Source organism: Hypanus sabinus, chromosome 1 (genome assembly GCF_030144855.1).
Source record: "Hypanus sabinus isolate sHypSab1 chromosome 1, sHypSab1.hap1, whole genome shotgun sequence".
In the NCBI taxonomy this organism is placed as follows: domain Eukaryota; kingdom Metazoa; phylum Chordata; class Chondrichthyes; order Myliobatiformes; family Dasyatidae; genus Hypanus; species Hypanus sabinus.
In genome coordinates this window covers 168,446,701-168,473,178 of record NC_082706.1, presented here as the reverse complement: position 1 = coordinate 168,473,178, position 26,478 = coordinate 168,446,701, and the positions used below count along the sequence as shown (strand labels likewise).

Here is a 26,478-nt window from a genome sequence, read left to right as displayed (position 1 = left end):
ATGGGTCCTTGATAAAATGTCCAATTGAGAGCACCTCTGATATTAATGCATTTCCTCCGTATTTCACTAAAGCAACAGCATTCTTGTGTTTATTTTTGACTTGCAAATGGGTGTGACTGTTGTCTGATCAGTCATTTTTATATAGTACAAAAATAGATTCTTCGGTCCAACTTAACCATGTTTAACAAGTTACCTACCTGAGCTAATCTCTTCTGCCTACATTTGGCCTGATTCTCTATCAAACTTTTATATTCATGTATATGTACCTGTCAAAATGTTACTAAATATTGTCATTGTACCTGCCTCTAGCCGTTCATTCCATGTACTCACCACGCTCTGAAAAAATTTACCCCTCAATTCCCCTTTAAATCTTTCTCCTGTCAGCCTAAACATGCCCATTAGTTTTATCCTTCTCTACCTTTGGGGAAATAAACTTCTTCTATGCCTATCATAGTTTATTATACCACTCTGTCTCTTAAGCTCCAGAGGAAAACATTAGCCTATCCAATCTCTCCTTGCAACTCAAGCCCTCCAGTCACAGTTTCACCCTTACATTTTTTTTTCTGTATCTTTATCAGCATAATGCCATCCTCCCTATAGTTAGGCAACTTGAATTGCACATAATGCTTAATTAGTTTCATCAAAGGGATATCCCAGCTCTTGCTCTGACAAATGAAGGCAAGCATGCCAAATACTGTTTCTATAACTATATATTGAACTATACAATGTTAATGAATTACAGTTCTGTGTTTGTATAGAATACTGTAGTTTAAGAGTAAAACAATTTGTAATAGATCTTTAAAGGCAGAATAGCTGGTGTCCCTTGATTTAACTGGATATTTCTCTCCAATCATGTAACAGTGATAGTTAACTATTCCTCTTAAGTTTTCTGATTGTATAAGTAATTTATGTTGTGTCATGTTGCAGCTGTTTGAATCCTTTTGTTTTTGCCTTGCTTTTGTATCTGAATGTTCATCCTGTTTATCTATGATCAAAATATTTTTGTGTTTTTAGAATTCTAATAATAGTGTTATATCTCAGCTTTGTTTTTCACTGACATCTATATCTGAGGTTTTCTTGTCACGTGTCCCAGTAGAGATGCTATAAGTTCCAGTGATAGCTAACTGTAATTGTGAGTGCAACTAAGCTAGGATATAAGACTTGCTGTAGAGTCTCAGCCCAGAATGTTGACTGTTTACACTTTTCCATAGACGCTGCACGGCCTGCTGGGTTCCTCCAGCATTTTGTCTGTGTTGCTATGATTCAACTTTAACAGTCAGGATCATAAAATGACATTTTGTGTATATTTTACCTTTGCCTTTTGTAATTATGGGTGGATCTAAACAGAAGCAGGACCTTTCCAGTGCTCTTCATTTCTAATCTCCTCCCTTGGGCTGACCTGTCCAAGCTCTGTTGGCTCTTTTTTGATTAGTTATCTGCATTCATTGGGGCCCTGCCACTGGCCTTTGACCCATTTCTCAACTCTCTTTAAACATTCTGTGACCCATGGAAGTGGTTGCAAACCCACTTTTACACCATCTGATCAGTTTACCTCCTTCAATTTAAAAAGTCAAAGTGCAAGCGGTAGCCTGAGAGGTTTGCTGTGAAAACTATACCTTGTCTTTAAATATCATGTGTTTTTTTGATGTTCTGTGCTCTTATTCTGTTCTTGAAATTTGGAACAAACATATTCTGCTCTTTTTTTTAAGAAAAAAAGTCAAGACATTGGGAAAGGAGTTTTTTTTCCCAACAATATCAAGTACAATAGGCAAAGTAGGAAACTAGATGAAAAAGAAGAAGAATGTAAAAACTTAGAGAATAAAAAGTAGAAGATGGGAAAAGAAAACAATTATTTGGTGTTAGCTATTTGTGTGCAATGTTAACGGTGAATCCAGTAGTATCTTTTACATTAGTACTAGTCATAGAATGGTACTAATGCAAGACCATTCAGCTCAAATCCATGTCAGTTTTATAAGTAATGTAACTAGTCCACTCCTTTTTCCACTATCCTTTTTTTAATGAGTGTATCTAACTCCCTTTTGAAAGCCATGATTTATTTTGTCTGGAACGGCATTAAGTGAATCCAAATTATTAATGTTCAGTTTTGTACTGTCCTTCAGTCCTTTCACAAGAAATCTTTATCTCTGGAAAGATTCAGCTAGTATATTGGAAAGATTATCTAAGTATTTGCTACAGTAAGGTGGTGAGTGTCACTGTACAAAACCTTGCTAACTTCCTTATCAGGCAGTGGTTTTACAATGGAGACACAAGAGGCTAGGATTTGGAGCAACACACTCTGCTGGAATAACTCAGTGGGTCGAGCAGCGTTGGTGAGAATCTCCAGTAGATCCCTATCACTGATGTGAGCCTCACTGGTCTTTTTATTTCCTGGATTATCTCTCTTTCCTTTTCTGAACAAAAGAACAACATTGGCTACTCTCCACTCTGAGACCTCACCCATTACTAGTAAGGATAACAAAAACTTTCAGTGCCTCAGCAGTTTCTTCTCTTGCCTTTTTTAATAACCATCGGGGCCAGGAGAATCGATTGTGATGCTCTTTCAAAGATACAGCACTGTTTCATCAAAAGTGATATATTAGTTATTTTTCCCCTGTGGATAAGTGAATATCTCATTACCCTGTCAGTTCAAAGTGGAATCTGTGTATAATGGTCACTGGTGCATATGCCCCAATTCTGGAAGTCTTGGATGAGGCCAAAGGGGATTTTTACTTTGACCTTGAGAAACCATATATTTGTGCCCCAGAAAGATTATTTTCCTAGGCATTTTCATTTCTGTGGTAGGTAAATTTTGGGTGTATTATGGTTGCATGCACTGGTATACAATGAAAATCCTTGTTTTACACGCCATTCATACAGATAATTTCATATCAGTGCATTGAGGCTATTTTGGACTTCTGTTTCATATAGGGGAAAAGTGTAAGACAGACAAGGAGAGACAGACAACTTAGAAACATGTCCACTATGAAGGCACTGACTATAGAGTACCCATCTATGCTAATTCTATATTTATTCTCTTGCCTTCCCATTAACTGACATGTTGGGAGGAATGCAGCATTGGGATGAAAACCATGTGGTCATGACAAATGTGCATGCTCCATGTAAACAAACATAAGGTTAGAATCTAACCCAAGTCTTTGGTGCCTTGAGGCAGCAGTACCAAGTCATGTACTAAGCAGTACAATTCCAGTACTGAAACCACATAGATATTGGCATTGTGCTGTCCATGATGAATGGCTGTCTCTGCTGCACTGACCACTTAATCCAAGTCAGAATCAGTGGCAACAACAGAAAGACTGCCACTAGAAAATCAATATCTTGCATCTCAAAGTCCCATTTTTAAAAAAAGTGTTTTTCTAAATCAAGGTTTACGATATCTGGATTGACATGAGATGCACTATAATCTATGTTTACTCGCCATAGCCCTACTTATTCCTTTCCAAGAGCTCAAAAACCAGTTCCTTAATAAAGAGCTTTAACATCCTTGAACCATACCAACATTAAGAACACAGAATATGTTGGCAGGTTTGAACAGCATAAAGGTAAATAAATTCCCAGGATCTGCCATTGTAGGAAGCAAAGGAAGAAATTGCTGTGCCCTTCCAACACTTGAAGATGCTAATGTGCCTTTATTTAAGAAAGGGCTGCAAGGTTAAGCCAGGACCCAAAGGTCAGTGAGCCTTACATCAGTAGTTGCTAAATTACCCAAAAGGGTCTAAGAGATGAATCTATTTGCATTTGGAAAGGGAAAAAAGACTTTCTAGGGGTGGTCAGCATGGCTTTGTACATAAGAAATCGTGGCCCACAAGTTTAAATAAATTATTTGAATTGGCACCCAGGAAGATTGATGAGGCTATTGTGGTAGATGCTGTCTACATGGATTTTTAGCAAGTCTCTTGGCAAGAACTTGTATGGTCGGCCTGTTTGGAAGGTGAAATCTCTCTAGATCTGGCATGAACTAGCCAATTGGATTCAAAATTGGCTTGATGGAAGGGGTCAGTGGGTGGTAGTGGAGAGTGGCCTGTGACTAATGGTGTGCCACAGGAAGGGCTGGTTCCCCATTTATCATGTATATTAACGGCTTGGGTGGGATGGCAGGTGGCCTCTTTAGTAATTTTGCAGATGACACCAAAACTGGTGGTATAGTGGACAGTGAGAAAAGATTCAAGGTTACAAGATCTTGATACACTGGGCCAAGGAATGGCAGATAGAATCCAGTTTAGACAGGTGTTAATTGATGCATTTTGGGAAGTTAAACTAGGGCAGGACTTGCTAAGTAAATGATAGAGTGGAGAGAGTGTTAAGGAACCTTGGAATACACGTACATAATTTGTTGAAAGTGGTGACAAAAGAAGACAAGATGGTGAATGTGGTGTTTGGCATGCTTGCCTTTATCAGATGAGGTATAGAGTACCAGAGGTAAGATGTCATTTTACAGCTGTCTGGGACATTGGTAAGACTGCATCCTGGAATTCTACATGCATTTCTTGTTGCCATACTAATAAGAAGGATATAACTAAACTAAAGAGGTTTTAGAAAGGATTCATAATGTTGCTGGAACTGAAGACCTTGAATTAAGAAGAGACACTGGACAGGAGCAGACAAGGCAGATGTATGACCTTCGGGGTATACAATATTATGAGGAACATGGGTAAGGTTGTTTATGCAGAGTAGGAAAATGTAGAACTAGAATACAATGTTTTAAGGTAAAAAGGAGAAGAGTTGAAAGGGGACCTGAGGAACATGTTTTCCAGCACAGAAGATGATGGATATCTGAAATAAGCTTCCAGAAGACATAGTTGAGGCAGATACAACTACAGTGTTTAAGATATTTGAATAGGTTCATGGATAAGAAAAGTTAGGAGGCAAATTGGACTAGTTTGGATCAGTTAGGCAAAAAGGCTTATTTCTGTATTGTGTAACTCCATGACTCTAACTTGCATTTTCCTTGTTAATGTTGGACTAACTGGTCTGTAGTTCCTTGTTTTCTTTACCTTTTCAATAGGAAGACTAGAAATTTAACTCATTCTTTGGGAACAATATCTGGAATTTTAGAAGATGACAGCTGTTATGTTCACTATCTTTGTAGTCACTGCTTTCAAAACTTAGGAATGCCAGTCATTTAATCCTAGATATTACATTTCAGTCCCACTAATTTCTCTAGTTTATTGATGCTCTTTTTTCCCTTTTCTCATTAACTCTTGTCCACTATTTCTTCCATGAAGATGGACACAACAGTCTGTAATAAAGAATAAAGGACAGAATAACAAATTATCCTACCTCAGTCTGTAAGAATTTTGCATTAATATTTGCTAATTTATCATCTATATTACTAGAAACCAAACTACATTGTGATTCTCTCAAGATTATTCTTGTATTTTCAATTTGTCTTCCATATTTATGCTCCTTTGCTAGATTCTGAAACTTTTCTAGTCACTAGTTTGCTGCTCTTTTTGATAGTGTAAGCTTTCCCTTCCTTCCTGGTGCTTTCCATAATTGCACTTGGCCACAGCGTGCCGTGTTTCTTGTTGATGCTTTGTGGCTCAAGTAGAAATGTATGTAGCAAACTGTATATTCATTCTTTAGCTGTTAACTTATGTGTGTCTATTTTGATAACATTTAATGTAACTTTCTAATCTACTGTACTGGGCTCCTGCATTATTTCTTTAAAGTTTGCTTTGCTTAGTGTAGTTTTAGTTTAGTGTATATTTAAGAAAACCTTGTAGTTTTAATTGGGAAGAAGACAGGATAAGATGGACAGAGGGGAATTAGAAAAGACAGGCATCGCTCCGCCATAGGCTTAGCCATAGCTACACCTTGAGTTTAGAGAAGGTGGGAGGAGCCGAAAGAGAAATTGCTTTCTGCTTTCTTGACAACAGACCTAACCAGTTCCTATCCACCACCCTCCTCCATCTGGCTGAACTGGCCTTCACACACAACAATCTCTCCTTTGACTCCTACTTACTCCAAACCCAAGGTGTGGCTAAGGGACCAACTATGCATGGCTTTTCATTGGCTACGTTAATAGTCCATGTTCCAAGCTAATGCTGCTCAACTCTTTTTGTGGTGCATTGATAACTGCAATGGAGCTGCTTCATGTAACCATGCTGAGCTTACCAATTTCATCAGCTTTGTCTGCAACTTGCACTCTGCCCTTAAATTCACTTGGTCAGTCTCTGAGACCTCTCTCCTTTTGATCTCTTGTCTCCATCTCTAGGGACAAACTGTTCACCGATTATCTTTAATAACCCTACTTGATAAACTCACAACTATCTTGACTATACCTCTTCATCCTGTCTCCTGTTCCCTTTACTCAGTTCCTTTATCTTCACTACATCTGTTCCCAGGATGAGGCTTTGCTTTCCCTTCAGAGATGTCCTTCAAAGAATGGGTTTTCCCTTCCTCCCCCAGTGCATATCCTCCATTTTCTGGACATTTGTCGACTCACCCCATCTTCTTGCTGCCTGAATAGGGATAGAGTTCCTCTTGTCCTCACCTCTCACCCCAGGAGCCTGTACATCCAGCACATAATTTTCCACCATTTTCAGAGGGATCCTAATACCAAACATGTCTTTAACCCCTTCTGCATTGTGCCCCCCCCCCCCCCCCCGGTTCTGTTTTCTGTCAGGATCGCTGCCCCCGTGATTCACTTAACTATTTGTCCCTCCCCATTAATCTCCCTCCTGGCACTTATTCCTGCAAGCAGAACTGGTGCCACACCTGCCCATTCACCTCCTCCTACACCTGCATTCAGGGCTTCCAGGTGAAGCAGTGCTTAGCTGTGAATCTGTTGGAATTGTCTGATGTATCTGATGCTCCCAATGCAGGACCCGACATAGACTGGGGGATCACTTTGCCGAGCACTTTTGCTTTTGCTCCATGTACAACAAGCATGATTTCCTGGTGGCCAACCATTTTAACTCCAATCCCCATTCCCATTCCGACATGTTGGTATGAGGCCACTCTCAGGTTGCACGAGCAACACCTCATATTCTGTCTGGGTAGCCTCAAATCTGATGGTGTGAATGTCGATTTCTCACACTTACGGTAATTTTCCTCTTTCCCCTTCCCAGCTAGCTTCACATATCATCTTTTAGCTTGTACTCCCCTTCCTCCCCAACTTATTTTGGCTTCTTCCCCCTTCCTTTACAGTCCCGATGAAGGCTGTCGGCTCAAACATTGACTGTTTATTAATTTCCTTAAATGCTGCCTGACCTACGTTCCTCCAACATTTTGTATGTGTTGCTCTGGATTTTCAGCATCTGCAGAATCTCTTGTGCAGATGGTGAACAAGAGCATCTTGTTTTTTTAAGCTACTGTCAAGGCTATCTATCTTATCAAAACCTTTAGAGCTGAAAATGGATGAGAACTCAAAGACAGCAAGCTGGTGCTTTCCCAAAAGGACTCTCCATTTGATGCTCAGCTTTTAACCTAATTTTCATCAGTAAAATTTTCATCTCCTTTTTGAGTTCTTTTGGTCTGGGATAGCTGCACTGCAGACCTGATGACATTGTGAGATGAAGACCTCTTATTAGAGGATCTAGGGGCTGCTACACTTGTGATCATTTTCAAGAAGCATTATATTCAATTTGTGATTTGTACAAAAACAATTGTCTCTGCTATCTGTCACTTTGGTGTTTGAAATGAGCTCCCTCACTGTTGGGAATACTGACTGATTATATTTCTATCAAAAATGAGAGGATGATTTGTAGTGCTACATTTTGTAATGGGATTCTTTGATATTTTCTGCAGTATAATTAATTCACCAGGTCCTCTTTTATTTTGCTTTTATTGTTTATAATAGTTAGTTTTGTATATTTTTTATATATTGTAACTTTAAAATCTTATTGAAATATTCTGCTCAATTTGTTCTTTCCTGTATTTGAGATTACAAAATTCCGAAAACATTCTACATCTAACATCAGCTGAAAGAGGAATACAGTTAACATTTCAGGTCTGAAACTCATTGTAGAGTCATAGAGCACAACAGGACAGAAACAGGCCTTTTGGCCTATCTAGTCCTTGACAAACTGTCTGCCTTATCCCATCTACCTACAGTTCAGCCCCTCTTATCCATGAACCTATCTAAACTTTCCTTAAGTATTGCAGTTGAACCTGCATTTATAACTTCTGCTGGAAGCTCATTGTACACTCACGCAACCCTCTGACTGAAGATGTTGCCCCTTGTGTTCCCCTTCAATATTTAATCTTTCTCCCTAAACCTGTGTTTCTGGTAAGACGGTGGCATGGATGGTCGTAGCAACGTTCCTAGGTCCAGCCAGAGGTGTAATTGCTCTTTCTTTACAGCTTTATTTTTACCATCGCAAGATAGTGCTTGGATATTAAGAACTTCAAGTGCTGCAGGTCTAACCCATCAGTGAGTTCCTTGGTAGCGATGGAACTGGACTTGTTGTGTACCATGTGGTTGCCTGAACTTCGTACCGTTATGTGGAAGGCAGTGTGCGGTCCAACAAGCGGTGCAAATGATTGTCTTTTGGATGTTTTTATTGTGATTGTAAGACCCTGGTGGATACTGGTAATTTAGAATACTGCTAGTCCTGTTCATTGGTGAGACCAACAGTGAGCATGTTACATTGCCTCAGTTGTTGCACAGACCTGGCCTTTGTGCCAGTGTCACTTGTTGAGCTGCCCAGGAGAGGAGACATCGGAGGTGAGATGGGAGAGAGCAGAGGCCTCTGTGGGTGCACTGGAATCCGTACTGTGTTGGGGACTGGCCTCCACTGTTTGCTCAGTGGAAGACAAGTTGAATTAGGATGACTTCTCGTGCACCATCCATCTACAGGCCATGTCACACAGGGTCTTGGGCTGTGTTTTTTATTGACTTTTTCTGTAATTGCAGCTTTGTGTGTTTTTGCCACTTTGTTGTGCAACTTGGCCCTGAAGGAACGCTGCTTCATTCGGCTGCATTCAAAAATAATAATTAAATTTGAACTTGACCTCTATTTCTGGTCTCATCCAACCTAAGGGGAAGAAGTCTGTATGCATTCACTCTATCTTCTGTATATGCCTCATAATTTTGATTACTACTTTAAGATTTATACTCATTCTCTTGTGATCCTGTGAATAAGGTCCTTACCTATTCAATCTTTCCCTATAACTCAGGTTCTCTAGTCCTGACAACATACTTGTAAATTTTCTCAGCACTCTTTCAAGCTTATTTGTATCTTTCCTGTAGGTAGGTGACCAAAACCTGTACTCAATACACTGAAGGCCAAACTCTTACGACTGTGATGCCACTTTCACAGAATCATTAATCTTTATTCTCAGATCCCTCACACCTCAGTGCCCATTTATTCACTGTGTAAGTCTTACCTTGGTTTGTCCTCCCATTGGAACATCTCAGACTTGTCTGCATTAAATAGCATCTGCCATTTTTCAACCCAGCTGGTGCAGATCACATTGCAAACTTTGATAGCCTTCCTCACTCTCCACTCCACCGCAAATCTTATTGTCATCTGCAAGTTTGCTGATCCAGTTTACCACATTATCATCTAAATCTTTAATATAGGTAACTCTCAATGCTGTGGCAGACCACTAATAACAGGCATCAGTTCAGAGAGACAGCCACCTGCTATCACTCCATGGCTTCTCCAGCTAAGCCAATGTTGAATCCATTTGACTACTTCATATTGAATACCAAGTGACCTAATCATCATGACCAGCCTCTCATGCAGAACCTTGTCAAAGACCTTGCTGATGTTCACATACATATTGTACACCATTGGGCAAAGCTGTTGGCCAAATGGTACTTTACACTTTTATTTTACTCATGTGGAATATTCATCGTGCAATATGATGCTAATTTGTTAAACAGTGCCTCAAATAAAAAAGAGGTATGTTATGTTATGAACCCCGTAACTGGGTATCTTACCAGCAAAGATAAGAGTATCCGTTGAAGTCTGATGATGCTATTTTTAAACTATTTATTAGTAAAAATACACAAAAATAATATCAATGCAAATATACAGATAATATACATCATCAATACTAAACCTAAAAGTGCAGGTATAATAATAATAAATAAGAAATTTTATCGTTGTCTATCGTTGTCTAGGGCATAATGAATTGTCCGATGGAAATATAAAGTTCAGTTCAGTTCAGTTCATGCAGGCTACAGTAGTTGCTGATCACGGTGTTGCAATTGTTAGAGAGAGAGAGAGAGAGAGAGGGGGGGAGAGAGAGTAACTTGCCGACTTTCCTTTTACGATCTTGATCCGTCGATGCGTTGTTTTTGTGGCCATTCAAGTATGACCCCTCCGTCTTTTAGCTAGACCGTTCTGTGGAGGACTCATCACACAGGCAAGGATGGACACACACACAAGCCCCCCCCCCCCCCCCCCCCCCCCCCCGGTCACGTAGCGTCTCTCATGGTGCGTCTGAGGGGTGATCCCCAGACCCTACTTTTATCCCCACTCACGGGGTCTCAGGTGTCAGTCAGGTTGGGATGATGCAATCCCTCAACCAGACCACTCTGGTTGCCCCCTGAGGCGTTTCAATGAATAGAACAGTACTCAATACACAATTCCTTCTTCAAGAGACAATAGCAGTAATCTCTCTCTTTGTCAATAGGAGACATTCCAACTTGTGTGTATCCCTGCGTTGTCTCTCTCTCATTACTGACATGAGCTGTTTATCTCTCTCATTTCCTGGGTATCAGACCCGAAATAATAGCGATTTTGCGATTCTCAAAAAGGGGGGGGGGGGGTGACTTTGCACCCTTCTGCCCATCAGAGTTGCCCCTCATTCGTAACAGTTAAATGAAGATTGTCATTTCCAAACTACAGTTATGCTATGTGAAAAATTGAAATGTAGAAGTATTTTTTTTCAAGTTCTTCAGATAAATTGTGTGTTTTACTTTCCTGTGCCCAACCCCAATTTTTTATTTTGTCTAATACAGGGAAATTCCATTTTCATCTGCATCAGAAAGTTTCATTCCACCAAATGATATTGCTGATATTAGAGGGAAGTTTCAAGAAGAAAGGGCCAGTTTGATAGATCAACTGGAAAAAAGGAATGAAGAACTTAAACTCCTTAAAACATCACTCATAGCTGAACAGCAGGTAAATGTCCCTATTTTGTGTATTTTGTAGCAATGGAATTACAAATACTCAACGTTAAACCTTATAGTAGTTTGACTTAGGAGTATTATGATTTCTCAATTATTTGAGTGTAAGACTTAAGCTGACAATTAAGAACAGTACTCTGTTGTCATGTCAGCTGCGATGTATTGCTTGTCATGTGAGCTTTGCATGTGTTACTAACTTCTTGTTCCACTGTCTTGGGAGGATGTGAAAAATACCATGGCTCTGCTTGGAAAAAGAGACTTTTCTTTCCTGGCTCATATTTATCAATAGCTTAGAAATTATACAATTATTGTTGTGAAAACTGGCTGTGTATTAATTTTAACTGTTTTCATGTTGTAACAGCAATTATGCTGTGTTTTAGAATATTGTGATGTAATGAAAAATGCCATACCCAATGGTGGTTTCCTGTGTTTCAAAGTTCAAGGTAAATTTACTATCAAAGTACATACTATATATATATCACCATATGCTACCTTAAGATTCATTTTCTTGTGGGTGTCCACAGTGAATACAAAGAATCATGATAGAATCAATAAAAACACGCACACGCATGACAGAGACAGGCAAACAATGTGCAAAAGACTGTAAATAAAAGAAAGAAAAATAATAATGAATAAATAAGCCAGAAATATTGAGAGCATGAGTTGCCGAATCTATAAAAGTGAGTCCATAGTTTGTGGATCAGTTCAGTGTTAGGGTGACTAGTTATCCCCTCTAGTTCAAGAGCCTGATGGTTGAGTGGTACTCAGCCATTGAGAATTGTTCCTGAACCTGGTGGTGTGGGACTTAAGGCTTCTGTACCGACTTCCTGCAACAGCCCTCCTTGTAAATGTGCTCTATAGTTGAAGGGGGGTGCTGTATCCAGTATTTTTGTAAGTTTTCTCATTCAGGGATGTTGGTGTTCCCATTCCCATACCAGTCATTATATACTCTACTGCACAGCTGTCGAAGTTAGTCCACGTATTAAAAATTTGGATGTGTTTGGCAGTGATGGGCTTTAATCCCCATGGTTAGATATTTACAGCAACTGTAAACTTTTATGACTTGCATGAAGCTATTTAGTATTATCATCTGCAAACTCGTATACCTTTTACCTCAATGTATTCTAACAGCTAGTAGGCATGTGATTAGGTTTATGAAGAGGAGTAATGTTAAGCAAATGGAGGTGGATATTTCCCAAAATGCTTGTGCTTTACATATTCAAAATAGTGAAAAGAATGGTGGCATTAAGTTAAGCAGGATAAAGTTGAAGTCAGCAATGAAGAGTCATTGGCAACAAGGCTGAGATTGCTAGAAAGGCATGAATCTCCATTGTTGAACTGTGCAGGAAAATATCAACATTCAGAGATTTTTGTTTTGCACTTGCCTAGCAAGCATGCTAGGTTACTAGCAAACACTGGGGAGCAACACCAACTACAGTGTGAATGCCATGCCACACCACCTCCAGTGCTCTGGTGGAGCACTCCTGGGTGACTCCAAACAGGCAATACTGCGGCTTGAGGCCTAGTTCTTGCTACGACTGAGGCCCAGAGCTTCCCTGCCATTTGCCAATAAGCTGAATTGGATTTGCAGCTTTCCACACCACCAGTGTCCAACAAGGTTTTGCGATCACAAGAAAAGTGACTAAGTCAATCATTCACTGTTAGACTGCACACCTCCTTCATGCACCAGTGCCTTTCTGTTGCAGGCAGCATGGCAGTTCACATAAAGACCAGCTACTTCAGTTACTGTGCCGATCAGCAACTCTCTGCTGGGATACTTCTGCAGTACGTTTAAGTCCTTCATGACAATTGTAAAAAGTACATTTTTAAAAAAAAAAGACAATAATACCCTTTGGTTGATCCCAGAGAAACCACTGCATCTGAGCATGCTGCCATCTAACTGGTTATGAAGTGTTACTTTGCTTAGCTCCCTGAATATTTGCAGTTCAAAGCTGTGTTACGTACTCGTGACACATGACAGTGGTACCCTTGTCACGTGACGGGTTGAAGCTATACTGGACTTGAGATAATGGTCTTGTGATGGTGGAGTGATGTCATTTTCCCGCCAGTAGAGATCATGTGACAGGTTTTTTTTACAGGGTATAAAAGGAAGACCCCACCCTGTGAGGAGGGGCAGTTCATGGCTGGATTTGCCATGTTGACTTCATGCCGCTGCGTGATTTAATGTGATGACGCAGTTTAGTTGAAAGATGAAGTTTTATCTAAAGCCTAAAGTTTAAAAGGTCATTGCCAGCAGTTTCTTTACAATACTGCTAGTTGAGAAATCAGTGCAGAGTGAAAACCGGAGTTCGGGAGTTAAAGATCAAGGAGTATCTATTTCGACGGTGAAACGTGTTCGACCTTGTTTAATCCTTATTTGGAAGGAATTCGTTGACTGTTCTCGTGTTAGTCTTTGCGGGATAGCAGAAGATTGAGGACAGTGTGATAAAGGAAAGGTCAGTGCCTTTAAGCCGTTTCGTTTCGTAAATTCTTCGTGGGAAAAGTTCGACGTCGGGGATCGAAGCAAAACGACGTGAAAGAGAATTTAAATTGTCTTATAAAGTCTCTCCTTTTAAATGGATTGTGAGCATTTCAAACTTTTGGCAATACTACTTTAAAGAACTGTTTTTGCAACATCGCTTAAAGAACTGTTCAAGCTGCAGCACAGCAGCTGATTTCCAGTTACGTGAGTGTTTGTTTACTTTTGGGGAGGGTTTGTTTTCAGTGTTTAATAAAAGTGTTGTTTGTTATAAAATTCCTTGCCAAATTCATATATTTATTGTTGCCTGAATACGTAACAGCTGAAAGAAATAAGTACAACAGGGGATCCGAAGATGGCTTTGCTATATTAAGCCATGAAAACATTTTTTAAAATGTGAGTATGATGGCTTTTCAAAGAAAAGTTAAAAATGTTTTTTTTTCTGAAGGCAAATGTTTTTCTCCTGTGGAAAATAGTCTTAATTTAAAAATCCTTGTCAGATAGTCACCCCATTAATTTGTCCCATTATTTGTCCAGAAGATGTATTCCTGATTTTAAGAAACATCAAGATGTGTTTATGGTTTGGCAGAAGGAAGTTTTTTTTTCTTCAAAACTTCTATACTACTTGAGTTAATTAAAATGCTGCTTGTCCTCTCAACTTTGTAATGGTCCTTTATTAAATCCAGTTACCTTACACTGCTATAGAACACACACCAAACATTTTCTTCAGTTGCTTATCTGCTTTTGAATCTAAAATACATTTTACCCTTTTATCCAGGGTTGGGGCCTAAGGTTATAGGGTTTCCTTATCCTTTTCCCCTAATCATCTGCACCCTCCCTTGGACCAAATTTTTTTTAGCTTGCTCTTGTACAAAGCTCTGATATTCTATTGCAGAAATGGCCTGTCTATTTATTACAGTTTCTTTATCCCTCATTTTTTTTCTCATTCTGGCCCCTTTTCATGCACCAGTCAAGACTTGGGCTTACCTTTTATGAGTTGCCTTTCTTTTCCATAATCTCTTTGTAACCCTTATTTTCCTTTTCATTTCTCCTCCATATACCTTAATCAATTTTGCAGTAGTTTTATTCACTTAATATTCAGTAATTTGCTAATTTTAGTTAACTATTTTATACTTATAGTTCTATAGCAGTGTGCTACACGCAGCGATGAAATAACGACACGTAGTCGGTAGGCTGCAGTTGCAAAGAGGTTTATTCAAACTTCGCGGCCTCGCTTTAAAGCCTTCCTGTTCCCGCCCTCCCCGGGCGGGACTGCCGTAGGAGGCGCATATTCACATTCCTGTCCCATGCACGGGGTTTTCCCCTTGCTGGTAAAGCAGGCTTGGCGCCCTCTTTGGGACCGGCCTCAGTGCCGGTGCGCGCCACTTTGTGAGCCGGTTCAAGTGTGCTGGGAAGTGAGTCGCCACATAACACCCCCCTTCCCCCCCCCCCCCCCCCCCCCACCCAATGTCCTCAGTCTGGGTCGGACTCTGGCAGGTCTGCCTCTGCGCCGTGGTGCCTGAATCTCGACCGGCTGCGCCAAGTCCACATGGTCCGGTTTGAGTCAGTCCACTGTGAAAACCTCCTCTCTCCCCCCAATGTCCAGCATGAATGTGGAGCCATTGTTTCTGATCACCGTAAACGGCCCCTCATAGGACCGCTGTTTGCCCCGTCGTACAAAAACGAACTTACAGTTTTGCAGGTCTTTGGGTACGCAGGTCGGGCTCTGCCCATGCTGTGAAGTGGGTACGGGGGTCAGGTTACCGAGCCTCTCGTGTAGTCTGCCCAGGACTGCTGCGGGTTCTTCCTCTTGCCCCCTTGGGGCTGGTATGAACTCTCCTGGGATGGCCAGGGGCGCGCCATACACCAGCTCGGCCGACGAGGTGGCAGATGCTCTTTGGGCACCGTGTGGATTCCAAGAAGGACCCAGGGAAGCTCGTCCACCCAGTTAGGCCCTTTGAGGCGGGCCATGAGAGCCAACTTAAGGTGATGGTGGAATCTTTCCACTAGTCCGTTCGACTGTGGGTGGTAGGCAGTTGTGTGGTGCAGCTGTGTCCCCAAAAGGCTGGCCATAGCTGACCACAAGCTGGAGGTGAACTGGGCGCCTCTGTCGGAGGTAACGTGAGCTGATACACCAAAGCGAGATACCCAGGTTGCAATCAGTGCTCGGGCGCAAGATTCGGTGGTGGTGTCGGTGAGCGGGACCACCTCTAGCCATTTTGTGAACTGGTCCACGATAGTCAGGAGGTGCCACGCTCCTTGCGACTCTGGCAGGGGGCCCATGATATCCACATGAACGTGGTCGAAACGCCGGCGGGTGGGGTGGAACTGCTGCGGCAGGGCTTTGGTGTGCCGCTGCACCTTGGCAGTTTGGCAGTGCATGCACCTGCTTGCGGAGTCCATGCCAAATGAACCTATTGGCTACCATCCGGACGGTTGACCTGATGGAGTGGTGCGCTAAATTGTAAATGGAGTTGAAAACGCGCCGCCGCCAAGGTGGTGACGTCACAGAGTAGGGTCCTCTCACCTGGGCCTACGGGGAGGTCCTGGAGCTGCAAACTGGAGACTGCAGTCCTGTAACTAGGGATCTCCTCGTCTGCCTGCTGCGCCTCCGCCAGCGCTTCATAGTCTACCCCCGGGACAGGGCTTGGATGTTAGGGCGGGAGAGGGCATCCGCCACAACATTGTCATTTCCCGAGACATGCTGGACATCCGTCATGTATTCGGAGATGTAGCACAGATGTCGCTGCTGGTGGGACAACCAGGGGTCGGATGCTTTCATGAACACAAAGTTAAGAGGTTTGTGGTCCGTGAACGCGGTGAAGGGCCTACCTTCTAAGAAGTACCTGAAATGCCGGATTGCCAGGTATAGCGCCAACAGTTCCCGGTCGAAAGCACTGTATTTGACCTCAGGTGGCCGCAGGTGTTTGCTGAAAAATGCCAGGGGTTGCCAACGACCTGCGATGAGTTGCTCCAGTACCCCACCGACTGCCGTGTTAGATGCGTCCACTGTGAGGGCGGTAGGGGCGTCCATTCTGGGGTGCACTAGCATCGCGGCATTTGCCAAGGCTTCCTTGGTTTTAATGAAAGCGGCGGCAGACTCCTCAACCCAGGTAATGTCCTTGCCCGGACCCGACATCAGGGTGAACAGGGGGTGCATGATTTGGGCAGCTGAGGGGAGGAAAGCGGTGGTAGAAATTGACCATACCTACGAATTCCTGAAGGCCTTTGATTGTGGTGGGTCGCTCACGCTGTGAGAGTCCGAAAGTCCTTATGAGCAAGGCTTTGAATTCTGTGTATTTGCCATGCTCCGGGACGACTGTATGAACTCCTCAACCTAGGCGGCTGTCTCCTGATCGAGGGAGCTCACCACGTAGTAGTAACGTGTGGCATCCGAGGTTATCTGCCAAATGTGGAATTGGGCTTCTGCTTGCTGGAACCATAGGTAAGGTTGCAGCTTCCAGAAGCTTGGCAGTTTTAAGGAAACTACATGAACAGGTGCAGCGTCGTTCATCTTCGGTCCAAATATAGTTTGTGCCGTCGGGGTCAGCAATTGTAGCAGTGTGCTACACGCAGCGCTGAAATAATGACACGTAGTCAGTGAGCTGCTTTTGCAAAGAGGTTTATTCAAACTTTGCAGCCTCGCTTTAATGCCTTTCTGTTCCTGCCCTCCCCGGGCGGGAATGCCATAGAGGGTGCATATTCACAGTCCCGTCCCACGCACAGGCTTTTCCCCTTGCTGGTGAAGCAGGTTTGCGCTCTCTTTGGGATCGGCCTCAATGCCGGCACATGCCACTTCGTGAGCTGGTTCGAGTGCGCTGGGAAGTGGGTCGCCACCGTTCCTTTTTAAATTGACTTTTTTTTTGCATTTCTCACATTGCTACCTTTCACCTTGCACTGACTCCCTCATTATTTAATCACTTTCATTTTTTACCCCCCTGTAAACTTTGTTCTTGCGACCCAAGTTCAGTTCTGACAACAGGTGCTGTATGTTTGGAATTTGCCTGTTCTCCAGTATATCTGGGTACTCTGGTTTTCCTCCCACATTCCAAAAGTGTGTGGGTTTGTAGGTTAATTGACCACTATAAATTATTACAAGTCTGTAGTTAAGCAGCAGAACCTGTGGGTTATTTATTTAATTGAGGTATTGAGATAGAATAACTGGGGTTATGTGGGTCGAATCAATAACTCGTTAAGGTCTAAGACCTTGTTTTTTGCTGTATGACATTGCAACATTATGGTTTGTTACTCCACTTTAACTTGCACCCTTTCATTTTCACTTCACTTGCCCTATCACTGATATATTCCCTCAACCGATAGTCTTTCAAGGACTCTGCATCTCTTATTCTCTTACAGTGCAAATACAAAAAGTTTGCCTTTTGCAAACTGATTATACACTTTGTGGTTCATGGTTTTTATTATGGTTATTCAAATTATTGAGAATCCCCACAAGAAAATGAATCTCAGGCTTGTTTATTAATGACATTTATGTACTTTAATAATAAATTTACTTGGAAATTTGAAGAAGGTGCTTTTGAAAACTGAAAATTCTGAAGGTAGGTAAGTCACCTGGACCAGATGGACTACACTCCAGGGTTTTAAAAATGGTAAATAAAGAGATTGTGGATGCATTAGTAATGATTTTTCCAAGAATCATTAGATTCTGGAATGGTTCCTGGGGAATGGAATATTGAAAATGTCACTCCAAGAACGGAGGAAAGCAGAAGAAAGGAAATTGAGGCTAGTTAGCCTGACCTTATTGTTTGAAAAGATGTTGGAGTCTATTAGGTTTTTTTTAACGGGGCATTTGGAGGCACATGACAAAAGAGGCTAAAGTCAGTTAAGCGAAATCTTGCCTGACAAATTGGTTGGAATTCTTCGAGGAATTAACAGGCAGGGTTGACAAAGGGAAGTTAGTGTATGCTATTTGTTTGAATTATCAGAAGTTCTTTGACAAGGTTCCACACATGAGGCTGCTGAACAGGATAAGAGTTCATGGTATTACTAGAAAGATACTAGCATGGATAGAAGATTGGTTGTCTGGCAGAAGGCAAAGAATGGGAATAAAGGGGCTTTTCCTGGTTGGATTTCAGTGGTGTTCCGCAGGAGTCTGTGTTAGGGCAGCTTTTTTCACATATGTCGGTGATTTGGATGAAGGAATTAATGGTTGTGTTGCCAAGTTTGTGGATGTTATGAAGATGGGTGTAGGGGAAGATGGTGCAGAGGAAAACAGGGTGTCTGCAGAAAGAATTAGATTGGAAGAATAGGTAAAGCAGTGGCAGACTGAATATAGTGTAGGGAAATGCACAGTCATGCACTTCGGTAAAAAGAGTAAAGTTATGGAAGATTTTCTACATAAAATTTGAGGAAGGCAAATGCAATTTTAGAATTTATTTCGAAAGCACAGAATACAAAAGCAAGGATGTAATCCTGAGGCTTTATAAGGCTTTGTTCACATTGTACTTGGGGTATTGTAAGCATTTTTGTGCCCAGTGTTGTCATGGTAGGAGATTTTAATTTCCCAAATATTGATCGGTGTCTCCTGACAGCAAGGGGTTTTAGATGTGGTGGAGTTTGTTAGGTGTATTCAGGAAGGTTTCCTGACATAATATTTAGGTAAGCCGACAAGACAAAAGGCTGTACTTGATTTGGTATTGGGAAATGAACCTGGTCAGGTGTCAGGTCTCTCAGTGGGAGAACATTTTGGAGAAAGTGATCACAATTCTATTTCCTTTACCATAGCATTGAAGAGGGATAGGAACAGACAAGTTAGGAAAGCGTTTAATTGGAGTAATGGCAAATGTGAGGCCATCAGGCAGGAACTTGGAAGCATAAGTTGGGAACAAATGTTCTCAGTGAAATGTACGGAAGAAATGTGGCAAATGTTCAGGGGATATTTGTGTAATGTTCTGCACAGGTATGTTCCAGTGAGGCAGGGAAAGGATGGTAGGGTATAAGAACTGTGGTGTACAAAGGCTGATAAAAATCTAGTGAAGAAAAGAAAAGCTTACAAAAGGTTCAAAAAAACTAGATTATGATAGAGATCTAGAAGATTATAAGACTAGCAAGAAGGAGCTTAAGAATGGGCTTGGTGCGGGTAGGTGGGACTAGGTGAGATTAAGGGTTCGGCACGGACTAGGAGGGCCAAGATGGCCTGTTTCCGTGCTGTGATTGTTATATGTTATATGGTTATAATGAAATTCCGAGAGCCAGAAGAGACAATGAGAAGGCCTTGGCGAGCAGAATTAAGGAAAACCCCAAGGCATTCTACAAGTATGTGAAGAGCAAGAGGATAAGACACAAGAGCATAGGACCAATCAAGTATGACAGTGGAAAAGAGTGTATGGAACTGGAGGAGATAGCAAAGGTACTTAGTGAATACTGAAGTAAAGTATTCATTACGGAAAAGGATCTTGGCATTTGGAGGGATGACTTACAGTGGTTTGAGAAACTTGAGTATATAGACATTAAGAAGGGATATGTTGGAGCTTTTGGAAAGCGTCAAGTTGGATAAGTCTCCGGGACCGGACCAGACAATACAAAGGTTGGTATTTTGTAGTGTTGAAGTCTGGCAAAGGATACACCGTATATTGATCAGTTGCAGATATGATGGAGAAATAGTAGATGGAATTTAACAAGGCTAAATGTGAAGTGTTGCACTTTGGAAATTTGTTGGCCACAAATCAATGAATTTGAATGAATCAAGGACAGTGGAAGTAGACAAACCAGTTGGTGTTGATTTTGCCATGCGATTGAGAAGGAATGGAGGCTGCCATTTAATGAAGCTGCTTTGTATCCTTCATTTTTATAACTGGTCTTGTTCGGCTGAACTAATTTGTTCGAGAATGATGCTCCAGCTAATCTGCTGGACTAGAGATTATTTCCAAATAAGTTATTTGTGACGAACACACACAGAATGCTGGAGGATCTCAGCAAGCCAGGCAGCATCTATGGGAAAGAATGAAATGTTTCAGGCCAAGACTCTTCATCAGGTCACTTGCTTGGATTACCAGCATCTGCAGATTTTCTCCCGTTAGTTATTTGTGAGGTGTTCCTTGGTATTAAACCTGCATATTGTATCTAAATAGTGGACTCTGTGTCTGTCTTGAATGATTCAATAGACAATAGGTGCAGAAGTAGACCATTTGGCCCCTCGAGACTGCACCACCATTCTGAGATCATGGCTGATCATTCACTATCAATACCCAGTCCCTGCCTTGTCCCCATATCCCTTGATACCCCTATCCATCAGATATCTATCTAGCTCCTTCTTGAAAGCATCCAAAGAATTGGCCTCCACCGTCTTCCGAGGCAGTGCATTCCACACCTCCACAACTCTCTGGGAGAAGTTCTTCCTCAACCCTGTTTTAAATAACTGACCTCTTATTCTCAATCCATGCCCTCTGGTACTGGACTGTCCCAACATCTGGAACATATTTCCTGCCTCAATCCTATCAAATCCTTTAATTATCTTAAACGTTTCAATCAGATCCCCTCTCAATCTCCTCAATTCCAGTGTGTCTCTCCAATCTCTCTGCGTAAGACAGCCCTGCCATCCCAGGAATCAACCTAGTGAATCTATGCTGCACTTCCTCAATTGCCAGAATGTCCTTCCTTAAACCTGGAGACGTAAACTGTACTCAATATTCCAGGTGTGGTCTCACCAGGGCCCTGTACAAATGCAAAAGGACATCCTTGCTCTTGTACTCAATTCCCCTTGTAATAAAGGCCAACATTCCATTTGCCCTCTTCACTGCCTGTTGCACTTGCTCATTCACCTTCATTGACTAATGAACTAGGACTCCTAGATCTCTTTGCATTTCTCCCTTACCTAACTCGACACCGTTCAGACAATACTCTGCCCTCTTGTTCCTGCTTCCAAAGTGGATAACTTCACATTTATTCACATTGAATGACATCTGCCAAGTATCTGCCCACTCATCCAGCCTATCCAAGTCTCCCTGTATTCACCTAACGTCCTCTTTGCATGTCACACTGCCACCCAGTTTAGTATCGTCAGCAAACTTGCTGATATAGTTTTCAATGCCCTCATCTAAGTCGTTGACATAAATCGTAAAGATCTGTGGTCCCAATACAGAGCCCTGTGGTACCCCACTAGTCACCTCCAGCCAGTCTGAGAAACACCCATTCACTGCGACCCTTTGCTTTCTATCTGCCAACCAGTTTTCTATCCATGTTGAAACCCTGCCCCCAATACCATGAGCTCTGATTTTACTCACCAATCTCCTATGTGGCACCTTATCGAATGCCTTCTGAAAATCTAGGTACACAACATCCACTGGCTTACCCTCGTCTAACATCCTTGTTACACCCTCAAAAAACTCCAACAGATTAGTCAAGCATGATTTGCCCTTGGTAAATCCATGCTGGCTTGGCCTAATCCTACTTCTGCCATCAAGATATGCCACTATTTCGTCCTTAATAATGGACTCAAGCATCTTCCCCACGACTGACGTTAGGCTAACAGGGCAATAGTTCTCCGTTTTCTCCTTCCCTCCCTTCTTGAAAAGTGGGATAACATTAGCCACTCTCCAATCTTCAGGAACTGATCCTGAATCTAAGGAACATTGGAAAATGATTACCAATGCATCTGCAATTTCCTGAGCCACCTCTTTTGGAACCCTCGGATGCAGACCATCTGGCCCGGGGATTTATTAGCTTTCAGTCCTACCAGTCTACTCATCACAGTTTCTTTCCTAATGTCAATCTGTCTCAATTCCTCTGATATCTTATGACCCTGGCCCATCCATACATCTGGGAGATTGCTTGTGTCCTCCCTGGTGAAGACAGATCTAAAGTACGCATTAAATTCTGTTGCCATTTCCCTGTTTCCCATAACAATTTCTCCCAATTCATTCTTCAAGGGGCCAACATTGTTCTTAACTATCTTCTTTCTCTTCACATAGCTAAAAAAGCTTTTGCTATCCCCTTTTATATTCCTGGCTAGACTGAGCTCATACCTGATTTTTTCTCTCTGTATTGCTTTTTTAGTCAGGATCTGCTGTTCCTTAAAACTTTCCCAATCATCTGTATTCCCACTCATCTTAGCCCTGTCATACTTCTTTTTCTTTAATGCTATACAATCTCTGACTTCCTTTGTCAACCACTGTGGCCCCTTCCCCCTCTTTGAATCCTTCCTTCTCATTGGAATGAACTGCTTTTGCATCTTTTGTATTATCCCCAAGAATATCTGCCACTGCTGATCCACTGTCTTTCCTGCCAGGGCATCCGCCCATTTAACTTTGGCCAGCTCTTCCCTCATGGCTCCGTAGTCTCCTTTATTTAATTGCAACACTGACACCTCTGATCTGCCCTTATCCTTCTCAAATTGTAGATAAAAACTTATCATGTTATGATCACTACTTCCTAATGGCTCCTTTACTTCAAGATCACTTATCAATTCCTGTTCATTACACATCACCGTCCAAAATAGCCTCGTTCCTGGTAGGCTCAAGCACAAGCTGTTCCAAAAATACATCCCTCAGACACTCCACAAACTCCCTATCCTGGGGTCCAGCACCTACCTGATTCTCCCAATTCACCTGCTTGTTGAAATCTCCCATAACGACTGCACTACCTTTAGCACATGCCAGTGTTAACTCCCTAATCAACTTGTACCCAATATCCACGCTACTGTTTGGGGGCCTGTACACAACACCCATTAGGGTCTTTTTACCCTTACTGTTCCTCAGCTCAATCCACACAGACTCTACTTCCCCTGTTCCCAGGTCACCTCTTGCTAAGGAGTGAATCTCATTCTTCACCAACAGGGCCAACCCACCCCCTCTCCCCATATTTCTGTCTCTACGATAGCACGTATACGCTAGTACACTCAATTCCCAGGCCTGGTCCCCTTGCAGCCATGTCTCCGTTATCCCAACAATATCGTAGTTCCCCATTTTCATCTGAGCTTCAAGCTCATCTGTCTTATTTCTGACACTACGCGCATTCAAGTATAGAATTCTTAGCCCATTCCTCCTCTCTTTGCTTAAAACACTGTCTATTGTACCTAACCCAGCTCCTTGAACTTCCATCGGGCTAATTGCACCTTGAATTTTGATGACCTTCTCAAGATCACCCAAACCTTCTACACATTTAACCCCATGCTCCTTCTGACCAACCCTCTGTACATGTAACTTTTCCAACACATGTTCTGTCTCACCTTTCTCCTTCACACAATTAATATTTGGGAAACGTGTATTCCCCACCTGTCCCTTATCCTTCATCATATCATCTTCTCTCATAATCTGGATCCCTGCCCCCTGCACATCTAGTTTAAACCCCCCCGAGCAGCACTGGCAAACATTGCTGCAAGAATCTTAGTACCCCTCCGGTTCAGATGTAGACCGTCCCTTCGAAACAGATCCCAATGTCCCTGGAACAAAGACCAATTATCCAAAAACCCGAACCCTTCCTTCCTGCACCATGCTGTCAGCCTCGTATTATTGTGCATAATCATTCTATTCTTCGCCTCACTCGCACGTGGCACAGGTAGCAATCCCGAGATTGTCACCCTGGAGGTCCTGCCTTTCAGCTTCACTCCTAACTCCCTGAACTTTCTAAGCAGGACCCCCTCACTCACCTTACCTACATCGTTGGTCCCTACATGGACCACTGCATCTGGGTTCATACCCTCGTTCTCAAGAATAGCCTGCACCCGATCTGAGATGTCCCGGACCCTGGCACCAGGGAGGCAACATACCATCCGAGACTCCCGATCTGCCCCACAAAATCTCCTATCTGCTCCCCTGACTATAGAATCCCCTAAAACTATCGCTCTCTTCTCTTCCCTCCTCCCCTTTCTAGTTGAGGGTTCAACCTCTGTGCCAGAGGCAGGACCACTACAACTCATTCCTGGTAGGTCATCCCCATCAACAGTATCCAGTACGGTATACTTATTGTTAATGGGAATGGTTTCTGGTTACTGGTTCAATGGTTACTGGTTTGGTAACAGATTTACAACAAAGAGCCATAAGGTGTTTGCAGGTGTTACTTGCAAAATGGATGCTGGCTTTGACCAGGCACAATAAGGTTGTGACAGAGGTCAGTCAGATAGCTTTGAGCCAATGAGTAAAATGCAATACTGGGACTGATAAATGTTTGCTACAACTCTGGAGACAAACCATTGAAGTTTGCTGAAGTAAATAATCCCATGTCAGACACGTGGAGATTAGTTCAGGAACATCTGGCCAGCGTAGACTCCTTTCCCAGGTATTACCATTTCTATTATTTGACTGTTTATAGAGGGGTCAGGGAAACTTAGGTGTGCCCACAGGAGTTCAGTTGTGTAAGTTCACACAATTTTTAGTTCAGACAATAAAGTTACTTGTCAGTAAATACAGATTTTCTCTGTGCCTAACTGACCATTATTACTAAGAGGTAATCCTCGTAACCAGTTCATATATAAAGGGAGAGTAGATTGTTAATGGTAAGGCTTTAACTTTAGTGAGATGCAGAGGGCTTTTGGAATCCCAACACGTAGCCCTCTTAAAGTAGTTCCACAGTTGATAGAGTAGTAAGTTAAGCAAGTGGCGTGCTTGCGTTTATTAGTCGAGCAACAGAATTCATGAATCTGAAAGTTATATTGCAGGTTTATAAAACTCCGCTTAGGCAATCTCTGGAGCATTGCATTCAGTTTTGTACACTCCATTACAGGAAGGATGTTGAGGCTTTGGAAAAGGTGCAGAGGAGATTTACTAGGATGCTGCCTAGATTAGAAAGCATGTGCAGTGATGCGAGGTTGGATAAACTTGGGCTCTTTTCTCTGGTGCAGCAGAGGCTGAGGAGAGTTATGATAGCTGTTTTATAAGATTGGGAAATAGAGAAACAGTCAGCATCGCTGGAGTAAATACTTCATCCTCTGTTATCAGTATACAGTACATGACCTAACTGATGCTTTGCCGCACATCGATAGACTGTAGGTCCATCTCCTGAGTAAATACAGATGTAAAAAAATCTATTCTTCCCCATCTTTCAGCTCCATGTATAAATGCAGACTTTGATCTTCCAGAGGAAAATTTTTGTGCCTTGCTATCCATTTGCTCTTAATATATCTGTACGAGCCCTTGAGATTCTCGTTCCTCTTGTATGCTAGAGAAAACTCATGGCTTCTTTTAGCCCTCCTGTTTTACTTCTTAATTGATCCCTTAAATTTGTTATACTCAGTCATTTGCTCCTTCCTGCCTATACCCGCATTGCAATTTCTTAACCAGGGCCTCAATATCTCACAAAAAACCAAGGTTTCCTAAACCTGTTATAAGACCATAAGACTTACATAAGTATTCACCCAGCTTGGAAGCTTTCACAATGGATTTAATTTGACTTTTTTTCTAAGACCAATCAACAGAAAAAGACTTTCGTGTCAAAGAGAAAAACAGATCTCTTCAAGTGACCCAAATTAACAACAAATATAAAAACACAAAACAATTAATTGCCCAAGTATTCACCCCCTTAAATTTGAATCAGCAAATCATCACTCGTGCAGCCAAGGTGTTTCATTTGATTGTAGTAAAAATATACCTGTATCTGGAAGGTTCAACTGCTGGTGAGTCAGCATTCAGGCAAAAATTACACCATGAAGACAAAGAACATTCCAACCAACTCCATGAAAAAGTTATTGAAAAGTACAAGTCAGGAGATGGATACAAAAAAATTCCAAATCACTGAATATCCCTTGGAATACGGTTAAGTCAATCATCAAAAAATGGAAAAAATATGGCACAACTGTAAATCTGCGTATAACCGGCCATCCTCAAAATCAGTGACTGTGCAAGAAGAGGACTAGTGAAGGTGGCCACTAAAAGACCCATGACATCTCTGGAGGAGTTAAAGCTTCAGTGGCTGAAATGGGAGAGTCTGCACATATAACAACTGT

At 42.0% G+C, this 26,478-nt stretch overlaps 1 protein-coding gene across 3 annotated transcripts in view; it reads left to right on the top strand.

The window, feature by feature from the left end:
- rb1cc1 (RB1-inducible coiled-coil 1) overlaps positions 1-26,478 on the top strand; it is a 193,915-nt gene that overhangs the window by 115,587 nt on the left and 51,850 nt on the right. For all 3 annotated transcript variants that reach the window (XM_059980959.1, XM_059980953.1, XM_059980943.1), the window contains exon 15: positions 10,937-11,099. In XM_059980959.1, the coding sequence (XP_059836942.1) occupies positions 10,937-11,099 (163 nt within the window). The remainder of the gene's footprint in view (positions 1-10,936; positions 11,100-26,478) is intronic.